Source organism: Trichechus manatus, unplaced genomic scaffold, assembly GCF_000243295.1.
Source record: "Trichechus manatus latirostris isolate Lorelei unplaced genomic scaffold, TriManLat1.0 scaffold00094, whole genome shotgun sequence".
NCBI classification, from domain to species: Eukaryota; Metazoa; Chordata; class Mammalia; order Sirenia; family Trichechidae; genus Trichechus; species Trichechus manatus.
In genome coordinates this window covers 3,280,590-3,293,264 of record NW_004444030.1, presented here as the reverse complement: position 1 = coordinate 3,293,264, position 12,675 = coordinate 3,280,590, and the positions used below count along the sequence as shown (strand labels likewise).

The window sequence follows — 12,675 nt, the reverse complement described above, 5'->3', positions numbered from 1 at the left end:
AAAATGCTTTTAAGCAGTTCTGGAATAATTTGATTTTTGCTCCCCCTTTCAAGCAATTTACTTTTTCCACAATACAAGACAAGGTCATTATTTTCAAGAAATACCACAGAATTACATAGCTTAGGTTCCTCTCTTGTAACACATTGTCTTGCAGTTTTTTTTTTTTAATATTGCCTCTTAACATAGAAAACAAACCAGTTAGCACTCAGTTCCCCCACATAAAGGTACCTGGATCAGAACAGTGCCAGGGTGTAACTCAGAGTCCAGCCAGAGGCAGGCAGTGAAGAATCTTTTGCAGCATTTAAAATACGCATACTTCTTTTCTGAGGCTCCAAGCATCATAAACATATTTAAGCATCCAAGTCAGTGAAGTTAGGGAAATAAAACAATTTGAAATCCAGATAACTATGACACAATTGCAAATGGGGATAAGCAAGTTACAATGTAATTCTGCAGCATTTGAAACAAAAATAGCTTCTACCTAAGGCTGCGCGTTGTGAGCCTCATCACATTTTTGTGAAGCGCGTCTATGTTTGCACGAAGAGTTTGGCTTATCATGTGTCTGTCTGTGTTATTTTAAAGTCTTATATTTTTTTGGAAGGAGACCCAAGCCTGAACTTGGCTTGGAAAGCTAGCAGCAGCAGTCATGAAACATGTCAATAAATTAAAAGGCTTTCACAGAACAAGATTCAGCTAAATTTCTTACATACAAAATACAGCTAGAGAAATTACAATTCTTTAATGCTGAATAATGAGGGGGAGGAAAAAAAAACCATCTAAAAAAATAGAAAACTCTCTCTATACCTGGCTGTCAAGGCAAGATGTAACGCTGCCTAATGCCACAATATGAGCAGTCACTGGATGACAGATAACTCCAGAAATAGTGGGATCTGGGGATCTGATAATTATGACCAAGAAATGAAAATAGTGTATCAAAAGGCATGCATACAATCACTGTGTGCATTCAGTGTATGAGCTGGGACCTAAGCAGAGACCTAACATGACAATGAGGCAGTGTTCCAGGGCATCCATTAGAACCAGTGTGGGCAACTACATGTTGATTAAACCTTCCGAGGCAGCAAAATGTGGGCACAGTGCCATGTCTGGGTTCTGCAGCTGTTTTACGATCCTCTTGCGGAATTTCTCCCGCACACGATTGAATTCCATTATATCCATGGGGTCCTCTTCAATCCAAAACTTATGAAACTCATGCATCAAATAGCCTGTTAGAGATGATACAGTGATAAGAATGCAGGAGGAAAAAAGTCCTCTCAATCACATTCAAAATCATCCTGAATGTTGAAAGAGAAGTTAGACCAAACAATAGCAACCACGGAGCTCACAAAAGAGATAAAAATATAGCGAATGATACTATGGCTGAAGAGTATTCTTTAAACCCAGTGCAGTAGAAGCTACAGAGCTGCAGATTTTTGCAAGTGATCCTGGAATTATTCTCATTCGTCTTTAGCAGAAAGACAAATCAATTCTGCCATCTCCTGAATGTGAATCACATTGGGAGCATTTTCTGAAGGGCCAATAGTGACTATGTCATCCTTCCTCTCTTAATTAAATTAACATAATGGTCTGATATTTTGAAATTATGCTGCTCAGCCTTTTTTTCTCTTGATATTTGATTTGACTAAAATTTCGAATTACTCTGACAAATCAAGCAAATGCATTCTGACAATCTATTAAGAGACAATAAGAACTGTAATTCACCACTGATTGGTCATTCAACTACATGAAATTATTAATAGGCTTCCTTGCTCTGAAACATAATTTCACATACCAATACTTTTATGTCTCAAAAGTGTTATATATGAATGATCTGGATTGGGAGTTTTTTCAGAATAAGTGTTAAGTATTTGATACAAGAGCCTCTTCCTTGTGTTTGTTCACCACTGTTTCCTTCCCTTCACCACACTTAGAATTGAAATGTGAATATCTTTTTGAAAAGCGAATACACTGACATGTAGTAAATTCACTGCAAGCTTAGGTATCTCTACGTATTAGAGAAAAGATTCTCGAAGGAAATAATTCTAGTTTAAACACACACACATACAAAGATTACATGAATCTTTCTTTGTCTTAACCCTGGGGAGTTGGGGGTGAACAGTTGCTGCAGATGTGACTCTGGCTCATGGCGACTCCATGTATGTCCAAGCAGAACTATACTCCACAAGGTTTTCAATGGTTGATTTTTCAAAAGTAGCTCACCAGGCCTTTCTTCTGAGGTGACTCTGGGTGGACTCGAACCTCCAACCTTTCAGTTAGCAATCAAGTGCATCAGTCATTTGCACCACCCAAGAACTCCTTAATGTGAGAAGGCAGTGGAAAGTACTAGTTTGAAGCAAGGACTCCGGAAAACTGGGTTTGAATCCTAGCTCTGCCAATCCATGTGTAAATGGAAATCAGGGATGAATGAGCAGTGGTGATAATGGAGACACAGGAAGAGACTTTTGGAACAAACATACTCAATTCTAATAGGAAAAAAAAATATCAATACCTTACATTTTTCTGGTAACCAGTTACATATGTGGAAAACCTTCAACATAGTTTCATAAACAAATTTTTAAAAATCTTTATTCGTATTTCACTATAATACAGAATTAGAAGTGACCTTCCCCCAGTGCACTGCCAGATGTTGGTCCCCTTCTACACACTCATCCCTCTGATCACTCATCTCATTGCACAGGTGCTTGCACATTGTTAAGTACATGGTCTCTCTACAAATACAGGAAGAAGGAGAGTAAGGAGAAACAGAATTTATTATATATTTCTTTTGGGTTGACTGTTCCATTTCTCTGAGGACTGGATCTGTCTTTGGGTCCTCCACTAGGGTAGGAGTAGAGGTGGGGGTGGTTCGTAAGCTGATACCATTCTCAGAATCCTTTCTATTAAGCCTATAAAAGTGAAGCTATAAAGCTTCTAGTCTGGTTCCCTGGAACTGACTCTCTCTATCTCAGCAGGAAAATGATTAGAGACCATGTAACATGATCTTAGCCAAAATGCAGAAATGGTGGCACAGCTTCCAAGGTACATGTTCTAATCATAAAACTTTATGCATTTATATAATATTACAGAATATCCAAAAAATCCAGTTGGTTAATTGAATTTCCAACAAATATATAATAGGCATGGTAGTAGATACTGAGGATGCAAGAAGTAGTGTTCTTGGGATCCCCAATTCTTGGTTTCTTGGAAAGAGGGACATGGGTAATGATTTCAGCAATACATGGTAACTAAGGAAGCTAACAAAGTGGTGTGGGAGGTACAGAGAGGAAACAGGCCAGGTTGTTGCTCAGTCTCTCATTTAATTCTCACAACATCTTTGTGGGATTGGTAATGCAGATATTATATCTCCGTTTGGGCTTATATCTACATTGGGCTTAGAGAAGACTTTGAATGGTATACAATTATATAATTACAGCTGGAAGCTGGACGCCAGCATCTGAAACCAGCTGACTTTCCACCACTGCACCAGGCTGCCTTTTCCAGTGTATTCTGTTCTTCTTGTTCTCATTCCTTTTGAATAGTTCCTTATTTTGAAGGTCAAAGAAAAGATAACTCCTTTCCTTCGTCTGGCCATTGTACTTGCTTCTGCTCACTGCATCTAACCTCACTTCATTTCAGTGGGGCTGTATGGTCAGTGGAGCTTTAGATTGAATGCAATTTTTGTAACATACTGCCTTGGCAGTGCAGCGTCCACTGAATAATACTGTAAAGTCAGAATGATAGAGCTATTATATTCTTTCACCTAGATGAAATACTTGTTTTGAATACTAATTTGGCTGTCCATCTCAAGCCTGTAGCTTATTCATTATTGCTTGAATGTGTCTTGGTTTTGCTTCACTGCATTTAGTTAGTAGAGAGCAGAGACATATGCAAGGACACAGATAACTGCAAAAGTATTACACAGCAGACGTGCAAACCTGAACAGGTCTGATGGAGGAACAGTCAATCCAGGGCACAGTGTGCCTCCTCTAGAGAGTCTGAGTCCCTCTGCCTATACTCCAATCCATAGGGGATTCTGCTGTTTCCAAAACCTGGTGGGGTCCTGGGAAATAAATAATCCTATTGCATACTTCATCATTTGGGCTAGGAATCTCTTGAAAACATAGCAATCCAGGGTAAGGATAAATCTTTCCACAGAAATTAGACTCTCCTTCCTCCTATAGGAGCCCTAGTGGCTAGTGGTTAAGAGTTTGGCTGCTAACCAAAAGGTTGACAGTTTGAATCTACCAGCCGTTCCTTGGAAACCCTATGGGGCAGTTCTATTCGGTCCTACAGGGTTGCTATGAGTCGGAATTGACTTAGTGGCAACTGGTTTTTGGTTCCCCCCTATAGAGACCATCTAATATTTTAGCCTGTTATTCATCCCTCCATCCATCTCTCCATCCATCTATCTCTCCATCTGCCCATCTGTCCATCCATCCATCCAACCATTCAACAAATAGTTACTGTGCACCTCCTCTGTACCAGGCTCTGGGCTGAGGATAGAACCATAAACAAAATAAACACTCATGCCCTTAAATGTCAATTCCTTATGATTCTTAGATTCCTGGGACAGCTTGTCCACTGTGTGGCTCTGGTTTTCACCTTCATGCTGATAACTCTCCAATTTACAGCTTGAAACCTTCTAACTCTTCAGAGGTCCTGAATCTTACATTACACTGACCACTATGCTGATCCATATGGATTTCCCAAAAGTGACTCATCCTCAATATGCCTAAAACTAAATTCATTCTATTTTCCTCCAAAACGACTTCCCTGGTTTCCCTCAAGTTTGAAGATAGAATAGGGTAAGTACAAGGGGCTAGGGAAACATAGAACGGGGGTCTTATTTGTCTACATATTTATGCTCTTTAACATGGTTTATATAGCTCTTCAAGGTCTGCCCCTCCCTTACATTTCCTGTCTCATCTCAAACCACCCTCCCACTTAAACTCTATGCTCTATTTCTTGAATCCATCATACTCTCTTGTCTTGTGGCCTTTGCCTGTGCCACTCCCTCTGGCCAGACCACTAAAGCACCATTGCTTTCTTTTCTGCCACTCATCCTTTAGGTCTAAGCTACAGTGACCCTTGCTCTGGGAGGCTTTCTCTGACTTCCAGACTGAATAATACCTGCAAAACATTTTCAATTTTTAAAAAAATAGTACCTTCCTCTATCAGGTCCTGAGAGAACCAGGCAAAAGCCTTTTCTGATTTAGACTCTGAAGTCACATAATATCAATTCTGCCATACTCTATTGGTCAACCAGTCACTAAGGTTAGCCCAGATTCAAAATGTAGGGATTAATGGAGGCACATAAACCCTGCTGCTAAATGGGAAGAGCGTCAAAGAATTTGTGGACATTTTTAAACCACCACACTTACATATCTGAGTTGTCTGTGAATATTTTTGACTAAAAAAGCCAACTGGACTTAAAGCTGGTTGTATGTTCTGAGTACATAGGCAGGGTTTGTTGATTATAAACATCACTACAGAGTGATATAGCTTGGCTGTTTCATTAGGGAGACCCAAAGATTAATATCTTTAGGTCTTTTCTCTTGGGTTGTTCAGATTCCTCAGAGAAGACCCTTTCAGTCTCTCTTGACTGGCTACCAAAGTTCTAGGAACTGAGTAGACGAAGCAGCCTGGGTTTCTCAACCTTCATCATAGCAACTTTCTGTATGGTTTGCTACCAACAGTGCCATCAGCTGCGCCTGGTTCCCATCAGTCAGAGACCCTTTATTTTGCTCTCTCCAGAGAAGAACTCACCAACCTTCTTCTGGCACTGGGAGGAGGGCAGGGACAGTCACCTGGGAAGGGGAGTTGGGCCTCTAAGAGCTTCTTGACAGACTTTCAAGCAATTGTGCAGTTTTTGGCCCTATCTTCACCCCTATTTCCAAAGACACCTGATGCTGCCAATTCAGGAAACTTTTGGGAATTCTGTAAAATAATTCAGGTTGCTTCTCACCTTTCCACAAATACCTGCTTGGGAATTTGTTTTCTTAGGACTACTAAATCAGTTACCACTTGATTTGTTTTCCAGCTTCCAAAATGAGGTTGCTCTTTTTCCTCCTCTCCAACCTTCCCTATCCTGTGGATTTGTGATTTTGTAAAAAAAAAAATCCCTCTGTGTTAACTGTAGCAGAGTGTCAGAAGGGAACGGAGCATAATGCACTTATTAGTTCTATCGTCTTTAACCATAAGTCCTGATTAAGCAGATATAAAAACAGACACAATTCTAGATAACATAATAGCTATTAATTTAGGAGTTTAGATGAAATAAATTGCTTTTAACTTATGACTCTGTCATATTTTACAAATGAACTGGGAAATATTACTCCCCTGTGGTGAATGTGGGGGTCCAAGAACTATGTCTTAAGCATATCTAGAAAGAATGGTAGACCCGTTTAGCAAATTAACAGCAGAAAAAAGCTAGAAAAAAACATAAAGCAGAAGAAAAACTTCGGAATTTTCTTGATAAGAAAGCTTAGGTATGAAGCCATCAGTGCAGTAAGCATGGTTTAAAAGGTACAAATTACGTTTCTCCTTTAAATTGCCTAGGTTGCTTGACTACCAGGTGGACTACCTTTCCATGTCCCTCCAACCCAGTTTGTTTCTGTTTATAATGACATGAAGTTAGATTTAGGATTCTGCCTCTAAGAATGCAGGCTAGCACCCAGGACTCTGCCATATAGTCTCAGTCTTTATTTTCTGAAACCTCAGCACAACCGCAACCCAAAAGAATACCTTTCAGTCGAGGACAATATAGGGCTCTGGTTCAGGGTCAACCATACTAGCCTCTACTCCCACCTACTCTTACAGAGGCTGGTCATGCTACCTTCTGCAGCAGTGGTAATGGTAGTTGTAAAAGTAATATCAATGACAACATCACCACCATCAATATCACTCACTAAAACAACACCCCCTCTTGCTATCATCCAGTGAGCACTATGGGACTAGCTAATAAGACCTTTTATCCATTACCTCATTTTATCTTCATAACAACTCTATGACGAAGGACTGAGTTTATAGACAAGAAAACAGAGGCTTAGAAAAGTAGTAAACATAGATCTAGGAGTCAACACAGGCTGCCTGTCTTCAGATCCTGCACTCTTAAGCACTATGACCATGCTGGATCAGAGAGAGAAAAAGAGACAGAGACAGACAGACAGACAGATCCACAATGTCTTCAAGTCAGGCCAGTTGCTACATTTGATATTACACAAAAGTTGGGAAAGAGAAAAATCCATGATGCCTGAAAACACAAGTGTAGGTTTTTGAATGAGAAAATAAAAAAATCAAAACCAAACGATGAAGTTTAAAGGCAGCCAAATAACAAAGACCTCTCAGCTTTGACCTTTGTCTGGAGTGTTCTGTAGAAACAAACTTACATTGATATTGAGCAACAGGACACTTACAGAACGTTTGCTGGAAGTGGGATAATGTTGGAGCTTCTGGGGCGATATTGTAGAAATGGGTCTTGAGAGTTCCACTGATCAGTAGATTATATGCCAGATCAGTTATATTGATGCCCACAATTGCAAACGAGTACCTGAAAGCGTAAGCCACAAAACCAACTGAGTGTCACATATGGGAAATAAACATTTCAAAAAATGATAGCAGGATTTTAAAATTACTATTAAATTATTTATCAGAGTGGCAGGTTACCCTTCCTTCTGTATTGTAACAAAACCGGGAATTTTGCGTAAAAGAAAATTTCAGTAATGTGTACCAAGAGAATTGAGAGTTCATAGGCTTTGACTTGATAATTCCATTTCTAAACATATTATAAAAGAAAAAATCAAATGAGGACAAAGCTTTATGCACAAGGATATTCATTACAGCATTATTTATAATGGCAAAGACATGAAAACAAATATTCTAAAAAAAAGAAGACAGCTGAAATAAATTATGGTAATTTCATATGACAGCATATTATAGCTAATAAAAAACTATATTCTTAAAGACTTCAAAAAAAATATAAAACATTATGTATAGAACAAGCCAAGTTTCATTATATACACACATGTGCATAGAAAAAAGGCTAGAACGAAATACCACAAAATATTAATAATGGGTATGCTAGGGGAATAAGATTGGGATGATTTTTTTTGTTTACTTTTCTATATTTTCTATAATAAATTGTACATTACTTTTAAAATGAGAAAAATTTAAAATAGATATCTTAACACTTAGAGTATAATTTTTAGTCCCTTTTCTACATGTATATCAAAAATTAAAGGGGACTGAGTTCTTTAGTCCTCTCTGCTAATATAAATCCAGCACAGAAAAAAAAAGGAGTTTCCTATTCAGAAATATTTTTGGATGAAACATGTTATTAAAAAAACCTTCTAAAGTAAATTTGTACTTAGTAGCCTGATACCTTGCAGAAATCCTTAAAAGAAATCTACCAAATATAATTCTTTTCTTGTTCTACCAAATACAATTCTAAATGATGAGTTCTGAAAATCATTCCAATGTAGTTACAGTTTTCTATGTGTTACCAGTTGGCCACAGAGAAAGTAGTATCATATAATTAATTACCCAAAAAAGATCCAAAAACACATAAATAAGTCTTTTAAAAAATTCAACTGGATTATATATTTCCATCTGGACAAGTGGATTTTCTTCCCTGTTGTCTCTCACAGTGCTCTTAGGACATATTCGCTGACTAACTTCTGATTCTGATTTAGATCTACCTTTATAAATGAAATCACACTCACCCAATTGCTTTATCCATCCTTTTCTTCTCCCACTCTGTTTTGCTGAATTTGCTAAATGAATGAACAAATAAATGAATAAAAAAAAGAGACTGACTCTCTAATTGATACTTGTTTTCTTTCAATGCTCATAAAACTGTTAACTAGATGCAGAGACGTCTGTAACTCAGTTATCAGACACTAATCAATTTAATGTTACTGACTTGAAAAGCCACAATAAAATTTGTATGGAGCTCAGAAATGGAATTATTGAGAGCCACGCTACTTACCCACTGGTCACTTTAGCACAGCATTAACAGACATCCCTAAAGACCAAACATTAAGATCCTCTTTTACAATATCGGTAATTGATTCAAACAATATCTCCTCCATGAAACCTTGTCTGGTATCTCTCCTCCTCTAACAGATGTTACCTCACTATCTCATGATTCCCACTGTATTTTGTTTGGTTTTATCTCATGGTGATTATCCTACTTAGCTGTATTTGTTAGGTCTGGTACACAGTACATAACAAATAAATGTTTATTGATAAGTGATTAAGTTAGTAAAAGAAAGAGAAGAAGAAAGGAAGCAAGGGAGGGAAGGAGGGAGGGAAGAAGGAAGGGAGGGAGAGAGAGAGGGAGGAAAGAAGGGAGGGAGGGAGGACAGGAAGGAGGGAAGGAGGGAGGGAGAGAGAGAGGGAGGGAAGAAAGGAGGGAGGGAGGAAGGAAATACAGCTTGCAAAAATTTTGTTCCAACAAGTTCCACAGCATTTCATCTGACTATGCTAAATCAGCTAAACCACAGTAGTTCCATTATAATCTGTTTTATAATTTTAGCTCCTGAATAAGACTGTTTGAAGAAAGATATCTATGTTAGAAGTAGTTTGAAATTACTGCCTTATATTGCATTACTTTGTATACTTGCTCAGGGCCCTCATTCCCATTCCCTTCATACTTCAAATGTCTTCTGGCCGGGAACTGTGTTCCACTCTTCTTTATGACTGATATAGTAACCTTAATTAAGTGTTTTACACTTTAAAAAGTCATTAAACTTTAACTTTAAAATTTAAAACTAGAATTATTACGAAGACTTAGCTTTCACCTAAGTAGGAGAAAGAAGAATTCTCTAGAGTACACTGCAAACATTACATTTAAAGGCACACACATAATATACACAGCACACAACCACAAAAACTTGATGCAAAGCTGATATTTTATTATGTGTACTTTCTATTCGTAAATGACTAGCCATAATTCAAAAACCATTGCCTTTAATTCATGTTGAAACATGTGACCTCATTTTTAAATGTAACTGCCAACCAACCAGACATCAGATTTTTTATCTTACAAGACTCATATCCAAACTAAAGTGAGTTATGTGTGAAATTTAAAAAAAATTTTATATATGTGAATTTATAAGAAATTATTTTTTCTTCAACAAAGCTTTATAAATACATAGCATCTCTATACTTGTTAAATTAAATCTCTATCTGCATTGGAAATATAAGTAAAGGCCAAACAACTACTCATTTGATCACTTATAGGATATCCTGGCCCGAACAGACTGGATTCCTCTCTTTAGAAAAACAACAAAAATCTAATCATCAAAATTCTCCTCTTAAACTTGAATTCACTTTTATTCCTCAATTTACTTCAGGACCGACCTGATAGATGGATGTTCACCAGAGCAGTTATGTATATGCTTACTGAAGGAGAAGTAGCAGAGAGCTTTCCTCAGTACAAATTGACTTCTCCCTGTGGAACACCTGAAATGTTCAGGGCCTGACAGAACCTATGTTGATAACACAACTGGTCAGTATGTATTTCCTTCAGGCATTGGTGAAGGACAGCAGCCTTTTCAAAACATACTGATTTGTATGCAGTCACATGTACCATCTGTTTGAAATAATTAATACATGAACTTCATCTATTTAATTTTATTGTAGCTTGAGGGACAGAGAATGGTAGTTTTATCTACATGTCTATACACACACAAGTGCATGCACAAAAACACACAAATGCTAGCCTTTTCTTATATAAAAGCAGCCAAACACACCCTCAAATATTAATTATACCTCCTCTCTGATGGCTGACATGGAAGATAAAACTTATAAAGCCTATCTGAGAATCGCTCATATATAAAATTAACACCCCTCCAACAGTTAATAAAAAAATATTTTAAGCTTATTGTCACTTGCCAAGGACCATGGAGGATTCATGTCTTCTGGCTAATACTCCTCCAGAAAATGCCACCTGACAGTGTACAGACACCCTAGCCAATTTTAATACCCAAAAGAATTGAAAGCAGGAACGCAAACAGACACTTGTACACCAATGTTCATTGCAGCACTATTCACAATAGCCAAAAGGTATAAACAATCTTTGCTCTGTGCAGTAAAACGCCTAAGCGAACTGTCCCTCTCTGGGGAGTAGATGGAGTCAGAGCATGTGTGGTGAGTATAACTAGTATTTGAGGGTGTGTGAGGCTGCTCTTATTTAAGAAAAGGCTAGCATTTGTGTGTTCTGTGTGCACGCACATGTGTGTATAGACATGTAGATAAAATTGCCATGCTCTGTCCCTCAAGCTACAATAAAATTAAACAGATGGAGTTCATGTATTACTTATTTCATGAGTTGAGGTGTTCAGCCTTCAGGTGAGGTGTTAAAATGGTTCTCCTCCCAGGTATAGTCATGGCTGTAGAAAGGCTCTTAGACATTTTCCATGGGGGGGTGGTCTAATCTGGTTTTTAGTTCACTAAAACACAGCCCAAATCTTACATAAAAAGTTGGGAAATGTTTGCTTTTTGAAAATTTTTAAATGAATTTTATTTCCTTTAAAAAAATCTTATTACCATACTTATTCAAAAATAAAATAAAAGCAACAAAACACAAAAGCAAAGAAAAAATACCTTATTTCCTCTTTAGTGATATCCCTTCATGTAATCAGTTAGAGGAAAAAAAATTTAGAAAGGTAAATGCAATTGCAAATAATTCAGAATCTAGAATTTTACAGAATAACAACAAAAGTCTCAGAAATTCTTGACTTTCTCAGTGGGGAACCCTGACTTCATGACTTCCATTCTCTCCTCTCTTCCTGCATCATGCTCCTTTGTCTCTGAACTCTTTCTCCTAGACTCTGCTTCCCCTTCTTCCATGTCTACCTCCTCAGTATTCCTGGACATCAGTGACATTATCAGTCCATTTAAATAAATATCTCACTTAAAGTGTGCCCGCTTTAATTCCTACATCCTGGATTTGGGTTAAGTTTAAAACCTCCTATTCATCATTTGTCAAAGAGCTTATTTAAAAGTGCTCTAAGAATGAAGAACACCAAAGACACAAGGAAAATATTAGGCCAAGAGACAGAAAGAGCTGCATAAACCAGAGACTCCATCAGCCTGAGACCAGAAGAACTAGATGGTGCCTGGCTACCACCAATGACAGGGAATACAACAGAGAGTCCCTGACAGAGCAGGAGAAAAGTAGGGTGCAGAACTCAAATTCTAGTAAACAGACCAGACATAATGGTTTGACTAAGACTGGAGGGACCCTGGAAGACATGGGCCCTGGACTCTCTGTTAGCCCAAAACTAAAAGCCCTTCCCAAGGCCAACTCTTCAAAGATTAGACTGGACTATGGGACATAAAATGATACTCGTGAAGAGTGTGCTTCTTAGCTCAAGTAGATACATGAGACTAAATGGGCAGATCCTATCTGGAGGCGAGATGAGAAGGCAGAGAGGGTCAGGAGCTGGTTGAATGGATACGGGAAATCTGGGGTGTAATGGTGGAGTGTGCTGTCACAGTATAGGGAGAGCAACTAGGGTCACATAACAATGAATGTATAAATTTTTTTATGGGAGACTAACTTGAATTGTAAACTTTCACTTAAAAACAATGAAAAATAAATAAATAAATAAAATAAAAGTGCTCTAAGCCTCACTTATGGTGGGTTGACTACCCTGAGAATCTCATCCACAG

At 37.9% G+C, this 12,675-nt stretch overlaps 1 protein-coding gene across 2 annotated transcripts in view; it reads right to left on the bottom strand.

Annotated features, from left to right (window-relative positions):
- Positions 1–366: 366 nt before the first annotated feature.
- ELMOD1 (ELMO domain containing 1) overlaps positions 367–12,675 on the bottom strand; it is a 64,325-nt gene continuing 52,016 nt past the window's right edge. The window contains exons 7-10 of one of the 2 annotated variants that reach the window (XM_004382471.1): positions 11,605–11,628; positions 8,718–8,768; positions 7,413–7,546; positions 1,051–1,223 (exon numbers count right to left, since the gene is read on the bottom strand). In XM_004382471.1, the coding sequence (XP_004382528.1) occupies positions 1,051–1,223; positions 7,413–7,546; positions 8,718–8,768; positions 11,605–11,628 (382 nt within the window). Of the gene's footprint in view, positions 1,224–7,412; positions 7,547–8,717; positions 8,769–11,604; positions 11,629–12,675 lie in introns of both variants that reach the window. The other variant, XM_004382472.2, reaches the window with a different exon arrangement.